General features: G+C 39.7%; 1 protein-coding gene across 8 annotated transcripts in view; it reads left to right on the forward strand.

Moving 5' to 3' along the window:
- PARP15 (poly(ADP-ribose) polymerase family member 15) overlaps nucleotides 1-20,645 on the forward strand; it is a 47,156-nt gene that overhangs the window by 4,797 nt on the left and 21,714 nt on the right. For 2 of the 8 annotated variants that reach the window (XM_038583024.1, XM_038583028.1), the window contains exons 2-4: nucleotides 14,642-14,758; nucleotides 17,977-18,213; nucleotides 19,570-19,791. In XM_038583024.1, the coding sequence (XP_038438952.1) occupies nucleotides 14,642-14,758; nucleotides 17,977-18,213; nucleotides 19,570-19,791 (576 nt within the window). The other 6 variants (XM_038583021.1, XM_038583025.1, XM_038583022.1 and 3 more) reach the window with 6 other exon arrangements.

The following is a 20,645-nucleotide window of genomic DNA, read 5'->3' on the forward strand; positions in this document are numbered from 1 at the left end:
TCCTCTTAGTGATATACATACAAGTTTCCTCCATGTTTTTTAACGGCTTGAGAGTTCATTTATTTTTAGCATCGAATAATATTCCATGTCTGAATGTACCATATACTTATCTATTTATCTGTTGTAGAACATCTTAGTCGCCTCCAAATTTTGGCAGTTATGAATAAAGCTGCTATAATCAACCATGTGTAGGTTTTTGTGTAGACATAAATTTTCAACTCTTTTGGGTAACTACCAAGCAGCATGATTCCTGCTTTGGGTAACTTCCCAAGCAGCTTGGGAAGAAACCATCAAACTGTCCTGCAAAGTGAATATCATTTTCATTCCTACCAGCTACATAAGAGAGTACCTATTGCTCTACATCCCTTGCCTGCATTTGGTATTATCATTCCACTAGGTGTGTAGTGGTAGCTCATTGTTATTCTAATTTGCATTTCCCTAAAGACTTAAGATGTTGAGCATCTTTTCATATGCTTATTTACCATCTGTATATTTTCTTGGTGAGGTGTCTGTTGAGATCTTTTGCCCACTTTAAAATCAGGTTGTTGAGGAATCCCTGGGTGGTGCAGAGGTTTGGCGCCTGCCTGAGGCCCAGGGCGCGATCCTGGAGACCCGGGATTGAATCCCACGTCGGGCTCCTGGTGCATGGAGCCTGCTTCTCCCTCTGCCTGTGTCTCTGCCTCTCCCTCTCTCTGTGTGACCCACGTCGGGCTCCTGGTGCATGGAGCCTGCTTCTCCCTCTGCCTGTGTCTCTGCCTCCCCCTCTCTCTAAGGGCTCCTGGTGCATGGAGCCTGCTTCTCCCTCTGCCTGTGTCTCTGCCTCTCCCTCTGTGTGACCCACGTCGGGCTCCTGGTGCATGGAGCCTGCTTCTCCCTCTGCCTGTGTCTCTGCCTCCCCCTCTCTCTGTGTGACTATCATACATAAATAAAAATAAATAAAATCAGGTTGTTTTCTTATTGTTGGATTGTAAGAATTCTTTATATTTTCAGATAACAGTTTTGGTGTGTGTGTTTGTTTGTTTGTTTTTTATCAGTTATGTCTTTTCAAATATTTTCTACCAGTCTGTGGAAGACTGCATTTTAAAGTGTAGCATGCTGAAGGGCGTCGGTGGCTCAGTCGGTTAAGCATCTGCTTTTGTCTTGGGTCAGATCCCAGGGTCCCAGATCAAGCTCCCAGCTCAGTGGGAAGTCTGCTTCTCCTTCTGCCCTTCACTCTGCTCATGCTCTCACTCTCACATACACTCTCTCTCTCTCAAATAAATAAAATCTTTTAAAAATAAAAAATTTTATATATATATATATAAAATGAAGTATAGCATGCCAAGTCCCTTATCATTTCATTTGGTATTGCCTTTTTTTAAAAAATACATTTTGCTTTCATTTTGTCAAATTTTATTTTTTAAAAGGATTTTGTTTATTTATTTGAGAGAGGGAATGAGCGAGGGAGAGAGAGAGAGACAGTGCACATGAGCAGGGAGAGGGAGAAGCAGACTCCCCGCTGAGCAGAGAGCAAGAGGCAGGGCTCTTGCTCCCAGGACTTCCTATCATGACTGAGCCACCAGGCACCCCTCATTTTGTCAAATTTTATAAATTACCATGTTGGTATCTTAACTGGACTTGAATTAAGAGATTTTGTATATCTATAACTTGGAGAGTATTGTCATTTGTAATGTATTTATGCAAAGGCAGAGAATATCGAGACTTTATTTTTGCCACTGATATTTAGTAATTCTCTTAAAGTGATCTCATATGTTCTTATCTACATTTTCTCTAAGAATTGATTTATTGATTCTTGTTTTTTAATAAGAGTTTTACTGAGATATCTTACATGCCATAAAATTCACTCTTTAAAAGGGTACAATTCAGTGGTTTTTTAGTATATTCACATTGTTTACCATTACCTATTTTTATTTTTATTTTTTTTTTTTAAAGATTTTATTTATTTATTCATGAGAGACACAGAGAGAGAGGCAGAGACACAGGCAGAGGGAGAAGCAGGCTCCATGCAGGGAGCCCGATGAGGGACTCGATCCTGGGACTCCAGGATCACGCCCTGGGCCAAAGGCAGGCACTAAACCGCTGAGCCATCCAGGGATCCCCCCATTATCTATTTTTAGAAATTTTTATCATCCCAAAGAAACTCCAACGTGCATTTGCAGTCATTCCCCTTTCTCTCCTCCCCACAGACCCTGGTAACTACTAATATACTTCAGTCTTTGTGACATTAATTATTTTGGACATTTCATATAGATAGGATCATATAGTATGTGGCCTTTTGCCACTGATTTCTTTTACTTAACATGTTTTCAAGGTTATCAATGTTGATGAACATATCAAAACTAAAAAAAAAATATCAAAACTTTGTTACTTTTCATTGTCAGATAATATGCCATTGTATGGATATACTACTTTTTATTTATCCATTGGTCAATTGATAGACATTTGGTTATTTCTACTTTTTATTTTTTATTTTATTTTTATTTTTTTATAATATTTAATTATTTATTTATTCATGAGAGACACAAAGAGAGAGAGAGAGAGAGGCAGAGACACAGGCAGAGGGAGAAGCAGGCTCCATGCAGGGAGCCCAATGTGGGACTTGATTCCAGGACTCCAGGATCATGGCCCAGGCCAAAGGCGACGCTAAACCGCTGAGCCACCAGGGCTGCCCATATTTCTACTTTTTGACTATTATGAATAATGCTACTGTAAACATTTGTTGTCTCAGTCAAGTGGGCTGCTAGAACAAATACCATAGACTGGGTGACTTAACACTTATTTCTCATAGTCTGGAGGCTGGAAGTGTGAGGTCAGGATGTCAGCATGATAGTGTTCTTGGTGAGGACCCTCTTCCTGATTTGCAGATGACTCCCTCTTGCTATTTTCTCACATGGCAAAAAGAGAGCTCTGGTCTTTTCATCTTCTTATAAGGACACTAATCCTTTCACATAGGTTCCACTTTCATGACCTCATCTAAACCTAATTAGTTCCCATCTGACCCCATCTCCAGATACCATCAATCACCTAAGAATTAGGACTTGAACACCTGAATTTTGGGGGTACACAAACATTCTGTCCATATCATTTGTGAACAATTTTTTTGTGGACATACGTTTCACGTCTCTTGGGTATATTCATATCTGGGTGTAAAACATATGGGTCATATGGTAACTCTCACTTTTTGAAAAATTGCAAAACTGTTTTCCTAAGTAGTTGTACCATTTTATATTCCCACCAGCAAGATAGGAGGATTCCAATTTCTCCATATCCTTGCCAACACTTGTTATCGTCCAGCTCTTAAAATTTTACTTACTCTAGTAGATGTGACGTGATATCTCATTGTGATTTTGATTTGCATTTTCTAAATGACTAATGATGTTCAACACTTTATTATGTACTGGCCATGTGTTTATCATCCTTGGAGAGGTGTCTATTCAAATCCTTTGCTTATTTTTAAATTGGATTATTTGCTTCTTTGTTGTTGTTGAGTTGTAAGAGTTCTTTATATATTCTAGATATAAGTCCTTTATCAACTATGATTTGCAAATCTTTTCTCCCATTCTGTGAGTTGTCTTTTTACCATCTTTTTTTCCCCTAAGATTTTATTTATTTCTTTGAGATAAAGAGAGAGGGAGCATGAGCAGACTGAAGGACAGAGGCAGAGGAAGAAGCAGATGCCCCACTGAGCACAGAGTCCAATGCAGAGTCCATCCCAGTACCCTGGGATCATGACCTGAGCCACAAAGCAGATACCCAACCACCTGAGCTACTGAGGCACCCATGTCTTTTCACTTACTTGATGGTGTTGATGATTTCAAAAAATGTTCACAGTATGTGGGTGTAGTATTTGTAAAGAATGACTTTTTTGGGGCAGCCCGGGTGGCTCAGTGGTTTAGCCCCGCCTTCAGCCCAGGGTGAGATCCTGGAGACCCGGGATCCTGGAGTCCAGCTCCCTGCATGGAGCCTGCTTCTCCTTCTGCCTGTGTCTCTTCCTCTCTCTCTCTGTGTCCCTCATGAATAAATAAATAAAATCTTAAAAAAAAAAAAAGAATGACTTTTTTGGTATCTTTTCCATTTCTAAATTTATCCTCATTTCTTTTGGCCACCTTATTTTTATGACCCAGAAGAATTCTGAAAAATATGTGAAATAGAAATTATAACAGAGTACATTTTTAGTTTTAGTTTTTTTTTTTTCATTACTTCTAAGGAAAGTGACTGACCTGTTTCTTCACTGTAAATACTGTTAACTTCTGAGTTCAAAGTAAGCTTCTTTATCATGCTTAAAGTTTCTTTAGTTTTCTTCCAAGGGTTAAAAACAATGAAAAATTAAAATAATAATCTCTATTTTCCCCATAAATGGCTACCCCATACCCAATCTTCTTTGTGAAAATGCAGCGTTTTTTATTTTGGTTATCTGTAGAATGCCCTTTCATTATATAGTAACAGAAACTTCTTTCTTTTCAGTAATAAGTTGTGGCTCTAGAAATTTATGTCAGTGGATGAGTGTTATCATTTATTGTCATGTTTGTTATTTTTTTCCCCTGTGATTTGGTGGGTAAACTTGATTTTACAAAGAATAATGTTTAACTTTATACTATCATTTAGCCATAATTATGATTTTTTTCTCCTTTCTTTCTTTCTTTCTTTCTTTCTTTCTTTCTTTCTTTCTTTCTTTCTTTCATAGGGCAATGAGTTAAATCTCTTTCCTTCCAAAGCATTTAAAACATCAGAAAGTAATATAAAGGCCAAATCTTTTCAGATCTTAAAGCAGATATGAAAACTAACATCTTAAGTATTTCTGTCTCTAAAAATTGCTAAGTTGGAAGACCTCAGTACAAAAGTAATACTTTTCAGAAGAGTGGATCAAATGGATGAATTGGAAGTGGATGAAATAGATGAATTTTCAAAAGACCATTCACAAGCATCCCTTTTGGTTGTATTTCACAATATCCAAGACCCCATGACTGAGAATGTACTTTCCTTGCTTGTGGAGTCAGTGACCTGTCAGAAGCCAATGGTGACTTCAGGGTGGAATGACCAATACTCAAGTTGCTGTCATGACTTTTCTTGAAAAATACTGGTAAGACAGACATTATCTATTAACCTTTCATTTGCAAATTGTGGTTGTATCCTACTTTGAGATTCCAGGCATCCCACAGTGGGTTTTGATTAAAAGTTGCGCTCTCTCAGTAAGACAATTGCCAAGGGATTACATATTATTACTTTCAGTACTACTAATACCTAACATTTATCAAGTGCCTTGCTCTATGCTAAGCACTATGCTAAGCTTTTACTTACTTCATCTCAAGTAGCACTATGAGACAGTACATTATTATCCCTGTTTTACAGATGAAGAAATCTAGGTTTAGAGAAAATTAAATGACTTGGTCACGGTCACACAGCTAGTAAGTATTTGAATCAGAATTCCAAATTAGATATTCTTACTTCTGAGTGTATTTTCTTAACCACTGTGAATGTGCCCCCAAATCTCCTGTGAGCTTAATAGTTATAGGAGTTTATTTGTATGACAATGACATGTCCAAAGAGACTGAGATAAGGTGAAATAAGGTAGGGGGGAAGAGAGAAATTAGATTTAGAAAACAATATTGTTTTATAATCATCATCATCATCATTATTATCAGCTTAAAGTGGCTGCACATATCTGATTTCATTTAGAAAGGTAGCTGTTGATCCAAGTTCCCAAAATGGTCTTAACTGGAGGCCACCATTAATGAGAGCTGTGTACTCATGCACTCCCAGTAAGCCATGTGGGATAGGTTGAAGTTGTCACCGTGAAATGTAAATTTATGTAGAAATATAGTATATAAATTTTAGTTCTTAGTTATAGCCTCTAAATCAAATTATTTCTTAAAATCTGTTTTCTTTTGCCATGAAATGAAATTATAGTACCAATAAACTGATTTTTACTTGTAGATGTCAGGACATCTGTTAACGTTTGTGTTGGACACAATAGAGTTCAGCAATTTCAGATTTTCCCAAGACTTCTGGAACTGAACGAACCATTAGGGTTGAAAATCTGCTGCCTCATGTGGATAACAGTTACATAACAATTTTTTGAAAACCCCACAAATGGAAGAGAAAGGGTAACCGATGTGCAGCTTTTCCCAGAAGAGAGGTCATCCCTGGTTGAGTTTTCTAACTACAAAGGTAATCAATTTCTTTTCTTTCTTGACCTTTACAGTTATTATTAACCATTTCATGCATAAATGAAGTTAAAGTAGAGACCACACAAGTGTTTAGGAAATCCATCAAAGCTACTCATTCTTACTGGAATATACCATGATTTAACTCAAGGCTTTGAACAGGTCTCTGAAGACCCAGCCAAAAGAATAGTTTTTGTGCAGTAACAAAAAAACGTACAACAAAACTTCTCTTGATCTTAATTTCTCTGTAGTTACTGGTTCATGTCTTTGTTTACCTTTGCAGGAAAATTTCTCAAAAAATTTGTCATTACTCATCCCCATTTCCTCTCTTCTTACTCTCTTAAATCGATTTGTCTAGAAGAGGCTTTTACCTCCATCATTCCACCAAAATTGCTCTTGTCAAGATCACCAATGGCCTCTATGTTGCTAAACTCACTAACCACTTTTCAATCCTCATTTTACTCGATCTCTTAGTAGCATCCGACAAAGTGATCAATGTCTCCTTCTAAATGCACTTTCTTCACTTGCTGCTAGGATGCCACATTTTGGTTTTGCTTCTACCTTAGTAGCTGCTCATTCCTATTCTTTCATTTACCTTCTTTTCTTCAACTCTTAATGCAGAGCTCAGTTCTCTTCTCCTTTTTATCTTCACTCAATTCCTTGGAAATCTAGTGGCTTTATATACTATGTATCCACGCCTCTTAATTATATCTGCAGTCAAGACTGTCTCATGAACTCCCATGTCTATACTTACTGCCTCCTAGACTTCTTCATCTGATTGTCTAAAAGTATATGACATAAATATAACATGTTCAAGACAAAACTCCCCGTCCTCCTCACCCTACACCACCATCTGCATTATCCACAGGCTTTCCCATTTCAGTAGATGGCAACTCCATCCTCCCAGTTGCTCAGTTCAAAACCCGGGAGTTTCTCATATCCCATACCCAGTCCTTTAAGAAACCCTGTTCATTCTACCTTCAAGATGTATTTAGAATCTCATTACTCCTCAAAGAACACAATAAGAATTTAGAAAATTAAATGAACCATTTTAATGGTGGTAACAATCTCCCAAAGAACCTATACCACAAAAACAGTTTATATTTTAGATAATATGACCAAATAAATACCGTTTTTAATGGCCATACTTCACCCGCACATCTCCTCTCCCAACTTTGATCCTTAGGAAGTGTTGATGAAGCCAAAAAGTCTCCCTGAAACTCTTGGTGGGGATAGAAGACTGGGGGGGAGGAGGGGGGGAATGAATGAAGTCTAGAGAAGAGAGGCAGAAATTAGGATCTTCCTCTTAGAGCTTCGAAGGAAACCAGTCAGGAAAGCTAGAAATTGAGATGCTGTCTGGAGAGAAAAGGAGTTCAGCTTTCAGTAGTGGTTTAAGAAGCTAATAGTGTTAGGACCAGGCTGAAATAATATCTGATTCTTCATACAGCAAGGAATAGATACTACTGGACATTTTTAATTGGTATTTTGTGAGAAGCCAAACATTTGGTAGTAGACTTCTACATTTAAAACTATCATTCTTAGGACTTATACCAACCTCCCAAAGCTGCAAAATATCTCTCGCTTACTTGTCACCCAGTCTTTAATGCTAGTGTTGACATCTGAAGAGCTATTTTTTAAAAACAGTTTGTTATGGTTATACTCTGGTAAGTAGTTAATGTCTAAGCATACATATTCAGTGTCTCTGGAGATAACATGTGCAGGGTGGGATAGCTAAGAGCCTCAGCCTGCACTCCATCCATTGTGAGCTAAAGGAGCCAGCAGTGGAGGCAGAGTGATATAGAGTACAATGAAACAGTTTACAAACTTTTTGTAAACCACAGTGTACCATAAAAAATATATTTTATATCTCAACCCATACCTTATATAAAAAACAAAAACATTTGTTGCAGTTTGGAAAAAAAGTTTTGCTACAACACTTATTTCTTGCTAAGGAGCTGACACACTCTATTCTATTTTGGTTTTGTTTGGTTAGGTTTTGAGGGGGTTTTTTTGTTTGTTTTGCTTTTTGTTTTTAATTTTTTGTTAAGGCCTTAAAAATGTATATTCCTGGCATAGTCATTAGAGGTTGGCTTTCAGCAATGACTTTGACACAAAGGGTTAGGAAACAGGGGTTTTAACCTTGTTGCCACTATCTCCACCAGCCTGCCCTTCAAGCCATCCAAAATAAGCATAGAATCTGTGTTAGTTTTCTATTGCAGCATACCAAATTTAGTATGCTTTACATAGCAAACGTTTGCTGTCTCATACTTTCTGAAGGCCAGTAATTTGGGGGCAGCCTAATTGGGTGATTCTGGTCGAGGATCTCTCCTGAGGTTACAACCTGTTCACTGGGGCTGCAGTCATCTGAAGGCTTGATGAGAACTGGAGAGTTTCTTCTAAGTCCACTCACATAACTGCCGCCTCAGTTCCTTGCCTTGAGGGCCTCTCCATATGGCTGTTCACGACTTGGCAGCTGGCTGCCCCCAGACTGAGTTATCTGAGGGGGAGGAGAGGGCTGCAGTGCCTTTTTTGTCTAGCCGCAGAAGTGCCGTGGCATCACTTGTGCCATATTTTGTTGGTCACAGAGACCAACTCTGATACAATATGGAAGGAAAATATTCAAAGGTGCGATTACCAGGAGGTAGGGATCATTAGCTGCCCTCTTACTTACACAATCCAAGAAAATGCAGCTTCAAGACAAGTTCCATTTACTCTTTGCTTCTAGTCAGATTGTCACACCTAAGCCTTCTATATAGAAATAGAGGACCACTGGCCTTTAGAATCCCGAAGGTATGTGTGTGTGTGTGTGTGTGTGTGTGTATATATATATATTTTAAAGATTATTATTTATTTATTTATTTATTTATTTATTTATTTATTTATTTGAGACAGAGAGTAAGTGAATGAGCAGGGAGGGGGATAGAGAAATAGAGGGAGAGAATGACCTTGAGCAGGCTCCATGGGCGTGGAGCCCAATACAGGACTCAATTTCATGACCCTGAGATTCATGACCTGAGCAGAAATTAAGAGTCAAATCCTTAACCGACTGAGCCAGCCAGGCACCCTCCAAAGATATAGATTTAAATCCTCTAATTTACTAGCTGGATAGTGTGGCAATGTTACTTCCTTGTTCCTGTTTCCTCACTTTAAAAAGTGGAGATAAAATCTATCTCACAGGGTCACTGTGAAGGTTAAATTAAGTAAGATAATATTTGTAAACTGACATATAATGGGTATTCAAGCAGTAAAGCTATAATTATCAAAATAAGAAAGAATGGAAAACACAAATTACTAATTTGGTGATAAATACTCGATGTGAATCATGCTTTCCATAGCTATATGTCTCAGCGGCTACAGGGCAAAGTGTTATTATTAAGTGGTGTTTGAATAATAGTTCAGTGCCCTCATTTTGATACTGTTACGACTTCTGACATAAAAGGATTATAATAAACTATTTCTGCTGGATAACATGAATTTGAAAATAGGCTAGTGAATTTAATTTAGAAAAAAAACCTCCCCCTGCTCCCCCAAAGCAAAATAGTTGGCTTAGATGTAAAACCAGACTACTAAGTCTGCTTGGCTGCAAACTCAATGTCCCCCAAGTTGATCCATTCCACCTTAGGGCAGTTCTAATCACAAAAAAAAAAAAAAAAAAATTTAGCAATGTATGAAGCCCAAACATGTTTTACTTATTATCTTGTTCTTCCTTATAGAGTTGTAGAAATAAATCCTTTATAAGATAGTCCTTTGGATGTTTAAGGACAACTATTATGTGTAGCTCCCTGCATTCCATCCTACCTATTATCTGGACTTCTGCAAATTATTTTTTTTATTTTTTTTATTTTATTTATTTATTTATTTTTTATTTATTTATGATAGGCACACAGTGAGAGAGAGAGAGGCAGAGACACAGGCAGAGGGAGAAGCAGGCTCCATGCAGGGAGCCCGATGTGGGACTCGATCCCAGGCCCGCAGGATCACACCCTGGGCCCAAGGCAGGTGCTAAACTGCTGAGCCACCCGGGGATCCCCTACTTCTGCAAATTATAGATTCAGTTCCTTTTATATATCCTCATGTGATGCGGTTTGGAGTCCTTTCACAGCTTCACTTTTCCTCTCCTGAACACCATAGCTATTTTCATAATCCCTTTGCAAAGTTTTGTACCTTGAACAAAATACAATACCCCAGGCATTGCCGGTTTTCACCAGTGAAAAGTAGAATAGGATTATTATTCATTATGCATATTCTCGTTATCATGTTTTTCTTCTTATAGCCCCAAATCTCATTACTACCTTTTTAAAAATGAATGACTATTTTTAGAGCAGTTTCAGGTTTACAGAACAATTGAGCAGGGAAGTAAGGAGAATTCCTTCTACCCACAGTTTTCCCTCATACTAACCTCTTGCATTAGTGTGGTACCTTTGTTACAACTGATGAAAAAGTATTGCTACATTATTATTAACTAAAGTCCATTATATTAGAGTTCACTCTGGTTGAATGATTCTCTGGGTTCTGACAATGCATGACGTCATGTGTCCTCAAAGACTGGAATAATTTCAGTGCCCTGAAAATCCCCGGTGCTTCACCGATTTATCCCTCCTCCCCTCCCTCCTCCAAACTGCAGGCAGCCACTGATTTTTTTTTTAATATTTTTATTTATTTATTCATGATAGTCACAGAGAGAGAGAGAGAGAGAGAGGCAGAGACACAGGCAGAGGAGAAGCAGGCTCCCTGCAGGGAGCCCAATGTGGGATTCGATCCCGGGTCTCCAGGATCACGCCCTGGGCCAAAGGCAGGCGCCAAACCACTGCACCACCCAGGGATCCCTGATGTTTTTTACTGTTTCCAGAGTTTTGCCTTTTTCAAAATGCCATGTGGTTGGACTCCTAGAACATGTACCCTTTCAGATGGGCTCCTTTGCTTAGTAATAGGCATTTGGTAGCTTGATGACTCATTTCTTTTATCTCTGGATAATATTCTATTTTATGGAGGCATCACGCCCATTATTTTCCATTCACTTATTGAAGGACATCTTGGTTGCTTCCAAATTTTGGCAATTATGAATTAAGCTATATGGCTGCTATAAACACTCATGTGCAGGTTTTGTGTGGACATAAATTTTCGACTCATTTAGGTAAATACCACAAAGCACAGGCGCTGGATCATATAGTAAGAGTATGTTTAGTTTTATAAGAAACTGCCAAAAATAAAAGAAAAAAAAACCTGCCGGACTCTCTTCCAAAGTGGCTGTACCGTTTTGCATTCCCACCAGCAGTGAATGAGAGTTCCTGTAGCTCCTTCTTCTTCCCAGCGTTTGGTGACCTTTATTTTTTTCTTCTTAAATAGCTACATCACTGTTGACTTATACAGAATTTATCATCCATCAAAATTCCTTAGATATTTCTCTATGACTTAGCTACTGTGCCACATACTCTTTCTCTCAAACTTGTGCAGTTACTCTTTGGACCTCCTTGAGTGTCTTTCCTTTCCTTTGATGCTTCTCCAGATGTCCCAGGGCCTCTTTTATTTATTAGGTTCACCCATAATCCAACTGCTAAAGTATAGCTGGGAAAGACTCACACTTACAACCTTCTCCAGAGGGATTGTCTTCAAGAGACTAGCGGTCTGGAGACTGGAGGTGCCTGGGAATTTACATTCATCACCCAACCAGGATGACCCATAGACAGATAACCGGCTGGTGGGGAGGTATAAAATCCCAGCTCCCCGTCTCAAGGTTGGGACAACAATGTGATGCAATTTATATACTCCAGAGTCCCTTGCAGGATCGGTCAGAAGCCAGCTTTAACCTGAACCCCATTCTCTGTCTTTATTTCTTACTTCCTACGTGTTTCTCCTGAGGGTACAACTTTAGCAATTCAGTTGCACATGAATCCTTATCTCAAGCTCTGCTTCTGGGAATCAGACCTAATTTTATTACTTTTTTTTTGGTTACAGCACACAATTGTTTTTAATGTCTTTTACTATTATAACTCTTCCTTTTAAAAAATTGTATTTACTTCTTTTTTTTTAATTAATTTATTTATTTTGTATGAGAGAGTGCAGGGGGAGGGGCAGAGGGAAAGAATCTCAAGCAGACTCCTTGCTGAATGTTGAGCCTGACACACGGCTCCATCTCATAAGCCTGAGATCATGACCTGAGCCAAAATCAAGAGTCAGACGCCCAACTGACTGAACTACCCAGATACCCCAATGTCGTATTTACTTTTAACAGTTAGCTTTTAATTGCTCATGCATAATTGTGTGCATTTATTGAATCTTTAAGAACCAGAGTCTTGTTTTTCTCTTTTTTCCAGAAAAAATATCACCTCTCCAATAATATAATGAATGTTAATGGGAAAATCAGATTACTTGTACAAACCTTCACTGCAAAGTAAACATTATTGGGATAGATCTATTCCATTAGGTGAGGATTAACTCCATTGCATTCATGAATATCACATCTTTCATTGAGCTGCCTGACAGTGGTACTATTTTAGGCAGACATTCTACATTTCAGAGTCTCATTAGTTTCAGGACTTCTTTTTATACTAAAGATTTTGTCTGAATCCTTACCTTTTACTTTATTTTAGTGGTGGACACCTACTTGGCCAAAGAGCTTGTCTTCAATGAAAGGCCCATCTCTGTGTTTCCATATTATGTGACTTTGGGCCTAGCCTTGCACAGAAAGGAGAAGCCCCTGAGAAAGTTGGCTGCACCATTTCTAGTGGCTCTGGATCCTCTCATATGGAAGATCTTGCAGAAGAAGCATCACCTGATTGGAATGATAAATTACAAAAGGGAAAGTGTCACTGTGAGGTAACATGGCCCCAAGTCAGCTGAAAGGGAGCTAGAGGTAACATTCAGATCTGTGGCGACTGAACCCAAGGAAAGACAAAGATCAATGTCATCAAGACTTGGAATGGGGACTTTTCTAAAAACTTCTGCCATATAATTTCTAAATATCAAATCACCAAATTGAATGTGAAGCCAACAGCATGGGAAGACATAAAAAACAACATAGATTGTTTTTTATTTTGATTGAGTCTGATATATTCAAGGAGATGATCATAATAACAGGTTGTTTGGAGGATGTGAAAAGAGTCCAATTAAAGACACCAACCATAACACTGAAAATGAAAAAACAAAATTTGACAGAGAATGTGGCTGGTTCTTCTAGAAGGTTTTCTGGTCTTTATATCAGTGCTTTGAGAGAGTCTATACCCAAGGATTTCTCAGGATGGGAGGCCATTAATAATGCTTGCACCAAACATACCAGAGTACATGCAGGAGAGTATAGGGAAAAGGACTGCTCAAGGAGCCCATTCCCGGTCCTTCTGGAGTTTTCTATTTGTTATAGAGAGTAGAGTGTGGAAAATTCTCTAAGATTTTTTTTTTTTTTAAGATTTTATTTATTTATTCATGAGAGACACAGAGAGTGAGAGAGGCAGAGACACAGGCAGAGGGAGAAGCAGGCCCCATGCAGGAAGCCCGATGTGGAACTTGATCCTGGGTCTCCAGGATCACGCCCTGGGCCGAAGGCAGGCGCTAAACCGCTGAGCCACCCGCAGATCCCTCTAAGACTGTTTTAAGCAAAGAAAATTCATAACCCTTTTGAGTTAGATCAGTCATGAAAAATACATTTCATTTCATGGGTTACTTCTGATCAAACAATAGTTGTTGCCTGGAGCTCTATGTTGAGCAAGGTTCTGAACCTCTACTTGGATTGACTGAAAAAGAGTGTTGATACCAATTAATGTCTGTCATGGGTGTGGATGATGAGGTATATGGGCAGGGGGAGGTGATGTGCGCCATGTTTTTACCACTGGGTTTAAGTGTGAGATGACCATCAGGTAGATCAGCTTGTCTTCCTAGAGTCTGTGCAGATTCACAGATGGTGCCTTTCTCAGCTGATATTTTGACTTTGAGTAAGTGGTTTCATCTCTTTGTACCTGGGTTTTGGTTTTGGCTTGGTTTTGGTTTTAAAATTCTTTGGCTGATTAATAGTCAAACTACAAATGCTTTATTGTGGAGAACTGAGGGGTGTGTCTTAGTTTGAGTTTCCCCAGGAGAGTACTTGAGACAGGATTCAAGTGCAAATGATCTAAATAGGGAAGTAAAAGATACTGATAGGGTGTGTTATTAAATCAGTTACCACTTACTCCCACTGGGGAAACGTAGAGTGAGTCCTACCTGGGAGGCAAGGGTGATGGGTGGTTTTACTTATTCCCCTCAGCAGGGTCTACTAATCTAGAATTCTTGGGGGGCATAAGTAAAAAGAGCTCACTGGCATATGGAGTATTAAATACAGTTGGTACTCAGAAATTGTGATAATAAATTATTTGCTTTTGAATCTTAGGGTGGGATTATGAGTTGAGTTAGAGAGGTGTGGAATCTACTAGTTATTTTCTGTTTGGGCACCTGTGAGTAAGGCTCCAGATAGCATTGACTGGTCAATACTTTTACTGTTTTCTCCACAGTCAAGAGACCAAGTCAGCTGGATGAATTGTCTTTCAAACAGAAATGTGATAACCTCAACCCAAACCAAAGAAGGTCTAAACCTCGTGTTGATAAGTGGAGATGTTATTTGTTTCCAGGTAAGTGGTGCTATTTAGTAAATCCGATAAGAAACAGTGGGGTCTAGTTCACTGGTTCTGTGATTTGAGGTCAAAGATTAAGATCCTATAAATTTGAGGAGCTGAACCTACCTGAGGTTCAAGCAGGCTATACTTAACTTTCCCCTGTATTCCACATGTTCTCATGTGAAGACATCCAAGTTGACCACAAACCCGGGCGTGGCATCTACCTCTTTTATTTCTCTGTAACTCATCTTGACCTACTTTCAACCCAGTTCTGTTCCAATCAGCATTTATGGGGAGGAGATTTGTACATAACTTTGTAATATCACCCTTTACAAAAGTACCCCGTTGCTCCTGTCTGAGCACTTTCTGAGACACAGGCAGAATGAGAAAGGAGAAATATTACCAGGGTGGGTACTAAAAGCTCAGCTTGGCTTTTGCCTGCCTTCACTCCTATTGCATTTCCCCTCGTGGAATCACCAGTTAGCAGGAGATACAGGCCCTGTATTCCATCTAGAGTTAACATCCATGGTATTCAGTCCTGGCTGCACGTCAGAACCATCTGAGAAGCTTTTAAAAATACAGGTGCCCAGGGACACCTGGGTGGCTCAGCGGTTGAGCATCTGCCTTTGGGTCAGGGCGTGGTCCTGGGGTCCAGGGATGGAGTCCCACATCGGGCTCCCCGCAGGGAGCCTGCTTTTTCCTTTGCTTATGTGTCTGCCTCTCTCTCCTTCTCTCTTGCCCCCCCCCCCACCCCGTGTCTCTCATGAATAAATAAAATCTTAAAAAAAAAATGCAAATGCCCAGACCCCACCCCTAGAAAATCTGATTTTAATTGACCAGGTATGTGGTCTAGGGGGTCAGTAGTTTTTGAAAGAATTCCAAGTGATTCTAATATGCAGCTAAGGCTGAGAATTACTGATGTGAATTCTTCTTCGGAATTCTGTAGTTTCCACCATTTTGACACTTGGTGTTTACCTTCAGATGGCATACACTCAAGATCAATGGAAAGAGAATTCTTCTGAGAAATTTAGAGACTCATGGCTTATGAGCCACTGGAAATATTCTTTGCCGTTGCTGCAGCTAGTGAGATAGCAGGAGGGAGGCATCCAACCACTTTCTTCATGTTCTTAGAATGGCTAGAATCCTTAAGCTCCTTTGTTACATGGTTTCAGGGCCTAGTTCTCAAATCTTCAAGTTGAAAAGTTGAATCTTCTAGTACTAGCCAGACTTAAACTGGCACTAATCAAACTCAAAAGACTTATTTATGAAATTGGAATTGTAATTCTTTAATTTGCAACAAGGAAGCCAAGTGCCATGGCTACGGGCCATGGAGGGCCCTGTAGCTGCCTATCAGGAGATTGCTTGGTGAGCGAACTCAGACCAGAAAAGAACTGGGTAACATCCAAGTACAGTAAGTTTCTTTGTCACTTTAGGAGTAGACGCAGTGTGGTGGTTACACAGACCAACTCCAAAGCTCGTTCAGACAGAGTTCAAATCCTACTCTACCACTGACCAGCCGTTCACCTTGGTCAACACCCCCTGTGACTCATCCTTATCTACAACTATGGATGATGATGATATTAGGGTTGTTGTGAGGTTTAAATAAAATAATCCACATAAAACATTTAGCACCTCCCTGGCACATAGTGAAAACTCAAAAAAAAAAAAAAAAAAAAAGGTATCTATCATTGTTATCCACTTAAAACAGACCACTTCAAATTTTGCCCTTCACCCAAGTTGTGTTACAATCTAGTTGAGATAGATTTTCTGTACCCTCATCTTGTAGACGAGGAAAAAAAGACGAGGTCTTTTTACTACATAGTCTGTTATTAAACTCGTGTCAACCCTGTCAAGGTACCTATTCTCAGGGGCTCCCTGCAGCCTGTAGCATAAAGTCTGAAAAAAAGTGTGAGCTTTTGGAGCCTTCCATCACTTGACCCCAAATTTCTTTCCAGCCCCGTCTCTCACCATTTAGCTAACACGCTCTGTTAGCTAAAGTGGGCTGATTTCTGACCTTTCTCAAGTCTTTGTGTTTTCTTAAATATTCACCTACCTAGAATGCTTACTGCCTTCTTTCTCCTTGTCCCAGCTTCATGGCTTATCCTCTTTGTAAAGACTTTACTCACCAGTCCAGCCTAAAGGCTTCCTGCCTTTTAAAAAATTCTATAGCAATTACTAATTGTATTTTTAACACAGAGTTTCTTTTTATCATCTTGAACTGATTTAAACATTCAGAATATTTCACTGTTTTACATGTTAATATATTACTTCTCCAAACTGTGTCGGAATCAGTAAGCAGAGAGTGGGATGAAAGTGGGCTGGATCTTGGTTTTTTGGCAGGCTCACTGACTTTTGTCCCTGCAGGGAACTTCTCAGGTCCTGAGATTAGTTTATGTTAACTAATCTCCTGTAAGATGGAGATGGACCCATGAGAGTGAGAAATAGAACTGTTATGTGGCCCAAAGACATAGATACCTTTTAATTTACAATGAAGAAGGGCTGCCTAAGGAACCAGGATACTCAAAATTCACATGATCAAAGCATTCTCCTCTCCAAATTTGAATATGAAATCCGAGTAAGTGGAATTGGATGAATTGAATATTTACTATCTATCTACTGGCCTCAAGTCATGACGGCATCTCACCAAGAGATGGCCTCGGCAGGCATTGGAGAACTCTTGATACCACTGGACAGGCTTGAATGTAGGCAGTCCTACATTCACCTCAGTGACCTTCCTTTGTCAGGGCCTTCAGGGCTGACCAGATGCCACCCATCCTGCAGATGGACTCATTCTTTCTATAGGGATGTTCATAAAGTCTGAACAATTACTCTCAGTGCCAGCCTAAAAGCAACTTTCTCCCTCTTCCTCGGTCTCTCTCCAAGGTCTGTGTTTTTGTCTCATCTGGCTAACTTTCTTTTTCTGCTTCTACCTTTCATTCTGACTCTCCTTCTTTGCCTGTGGTCTCTGGTTTGCTCATTTTCATAGCCCTAGCCTGAGTCATTACATTACAATACGGGTGATGTATTTCCTTAATTTCTAAGTTTTGGAGCTCAACTCACTTGGTATTTAAGTACTAACAACAGATCGTAAGCTCCTTGAGGGTAGGGCTGGCAGGTCAGTATAATAGACAAAACACATCTTATGCCTTACCCCACAATACTTGGCAAGTCATAATTGGTTAATCATGATTCATTGATTCAGTCTCTAACAAATTGTTGCTGTTTTCCTCAAGGCCGATGTCATTGTCAACACCGTTCCCATGAATCTTCAACTTGGAGGCGGACAATTATCTCAGGCTCTTCTGCAGAAAGCTGGCCCAGAGCTCCAGAAAGAGTTATATGCCACCAGGCAGGGAACAGAGGAGGAAGTAGGTAGCATATTCATGACAAGTGGCTGCAATCTGAACTGCAAAGCCGTTCTCCATGTCGTGGCACCACACTGGGATAATGGAGCAGGGTCTTCTCAGCAGGTAGAGAAAATCCTTAGTTCCCTACTTCATTGGTAGCTTTGGTAATCTTCGGGCACGGTAGAGATCTGTGGTTCTCAAAAAAGGGAATCTATTCCCCAGGGGACATTTGGCTTGTTGCCACAGTTACTGATAACTAGGAAGTGGAGACCAGGGATGCTGCTAAGCATCCTTCAAAGCATGCATCAGCCTCCACAACACAGACTTTTCTGGCCAAAGTTGAGAAAGCCTAGTATTGATCAAACTTTGTCTGTTTATTGAAATATTTGTTGCATTCCACGAACAGTCCATGATAGCTACCAGTTATTTCAGAATAATTGACCCTCGGAAGTAGTAACAATCCTTGGGGTTCTCCAGGGATGATACCTGAAGATTAGTGTAATAATCTTTCAGTAGAACAAAGAGAGGCAGCCAGAGCTGTGGTGGAGAATGGGGGTCATTGCTCTTCTTTTTTTTTTTTTTTTTTTTTTAAAGATTTTAATTATTTATTCATGATAGACACAGAGAGAGAGAGGCAGAGACACAGGCAGAGGGAGAAGCAGCTCCATGCAGGGAGCACAACGTGTGACTTGATCCCGGGACTCCAGGGTCACACCCTGGGCCGAAGGCAGGCGCTCAAACCACTGAGCCACCCAGACTGCCCGGTCATCGCTCTTCTTGTGATGACTTCTTACCTCTACTCCCAACTTTTTTTTTTTTTCAGAATACAGAAGTAATACATGGTATATTACAGACTACAGAAACTATAAAGACTAAAATAAAAATTATAATCCAGCCGCCTAGAGATAAATTTGGTTAACATTGTATTATATTCTCTTCAAGTCCATTTTATACGTACTTGTTTCTTTTTTTTTTTTTTTTTTTTAAATTTTATTTATTTATGATAGTCATCACAGAGAGAGAGAGAGAGGCAGAGACATAGGCAGAGGGAGAAGCAGGCTCCATGCAGGGAGCCTGACGTGGGATTCGATCCTGGGTCTCCAGGATCGTGCCCTGGGCCAAAGGCAGGCGCTAAACCACTGCGCCACCCAGGGATCCCTACGTACTTGTTTCTTAGTTGAGATTCTCTTCCCCTTTTTATTTTTTTCCCTTCCCCTTTTTAATCCTTTTTTTTTTTTTTAACTTGATACAAACATCTCCCCAATGTCCATAAACATGGCTTTTGATTGCCATAAGACACCATTGTTTATATAGCCATTCCCATACTATTGGAGCCTCCTTCCTGCATGGGTTGGAATCTCTCTGGAATGTTCTCTCCCCTCCGTTTCCTCTTTCTAACTCTCTCAACCCAGATAATAGCCAACAATAGCAGAGGAGACCTCAGCCCTAACTTATACAAGTGTATTTTATACATTTCAGATCATGGCAAATATAATCAAGAAATGTTTGACAACTGTAGAGGAGTTCTCTTTTTCATCAATCACATTTCCCATGATTGGAACAGGAAGTTTGAGGTTTCCCAAAGCTATTTTTGCCGAACTAATCCTTTCGGAAGTTTTCAGATTTAGTAGCAGTCTATGGCAGAAAAGCTTACAAGAAGTTCACTTTCTGGTATATCCAGGTGATGACGAAACCCTTCAGGTATGGTGACATGTCTCTTCTAGTCATTCTGGCAAGTGAACCTAAGTGCAACCAGATGTCTTTATAGATCCGTAAATAATAATGTTTTCACTTCTCTGTCCATAAGTATTGATTGCTGTTGAGGGGTTTTATATGATTTTATGAGATAACACTGACGACTGACACAGTCCTTCCTAGACAGTTTAGCCAGAGACAAGGTACTGTGTACTTAATAAATTCTTAGGAAGAAGCAGAAAGTTAGTGGCATAAAAGTGGCCCAGGTATTTTAACACTGAATGAAAGCCAAATCATGGCTTTATTTATAGGGAAAAGACCAGATAAGAGAAACCTCAAGACTTTAGGTGTTGTTTTTTTGATATAGAATAAAACCAGTCTATCCAAGACTATGAGGGTCTAAAGCTAGAAATAGCAGTACAATATTCAGTAGTAGAGAAGCAGCCAAAGTACACGTACTAAGCACTTAACCACTGACATCGCCCTGGTAAAGTGCACCCATTCCTAGAGACGCAGTCCTTAGTTGGTTGGCCCAGTCTGAGTGCCAAAATCTGTTTCTAATTCTTGAAAAGTTATATTGACTTTACATAAATTGTGCATAGTTATAGCAAAACCACAAACAATATAAAAGTACAAAGAAGAAAGGTACAGCTTGGTTTGAATTTCAGTTTTGCCATTTATTTTTTTTTAAGATTTTATTTATTTATTCATGAGAGACACACACACACAGAGAGGCAGAGACACAGGCAGAGGGAGAAGCAGGCTCCATGCAGGGAGCCCGACGTGGGACTCGATCCCGGGTCTCCAGGATCAGGCCCTGGGCCAAAGGCGGCGCTAAACCGCTGAGCCACCAGGCCTGC

This window comes from Canis lupus, chromosome 33 (assembly GCF_011100685.1).
Source record: "Canis lupus familiaris isolate Mischka breed German Shepherd chromosome 33, alternate assembly UU_Cfam_GSD_1.0, whole genome shotgun sequence".
Lineage (NCBI taxonomy): Eukaryota > Metazoa > Chordata > Mammalia > Carnivora > Canidae > Canis > Canis lupus.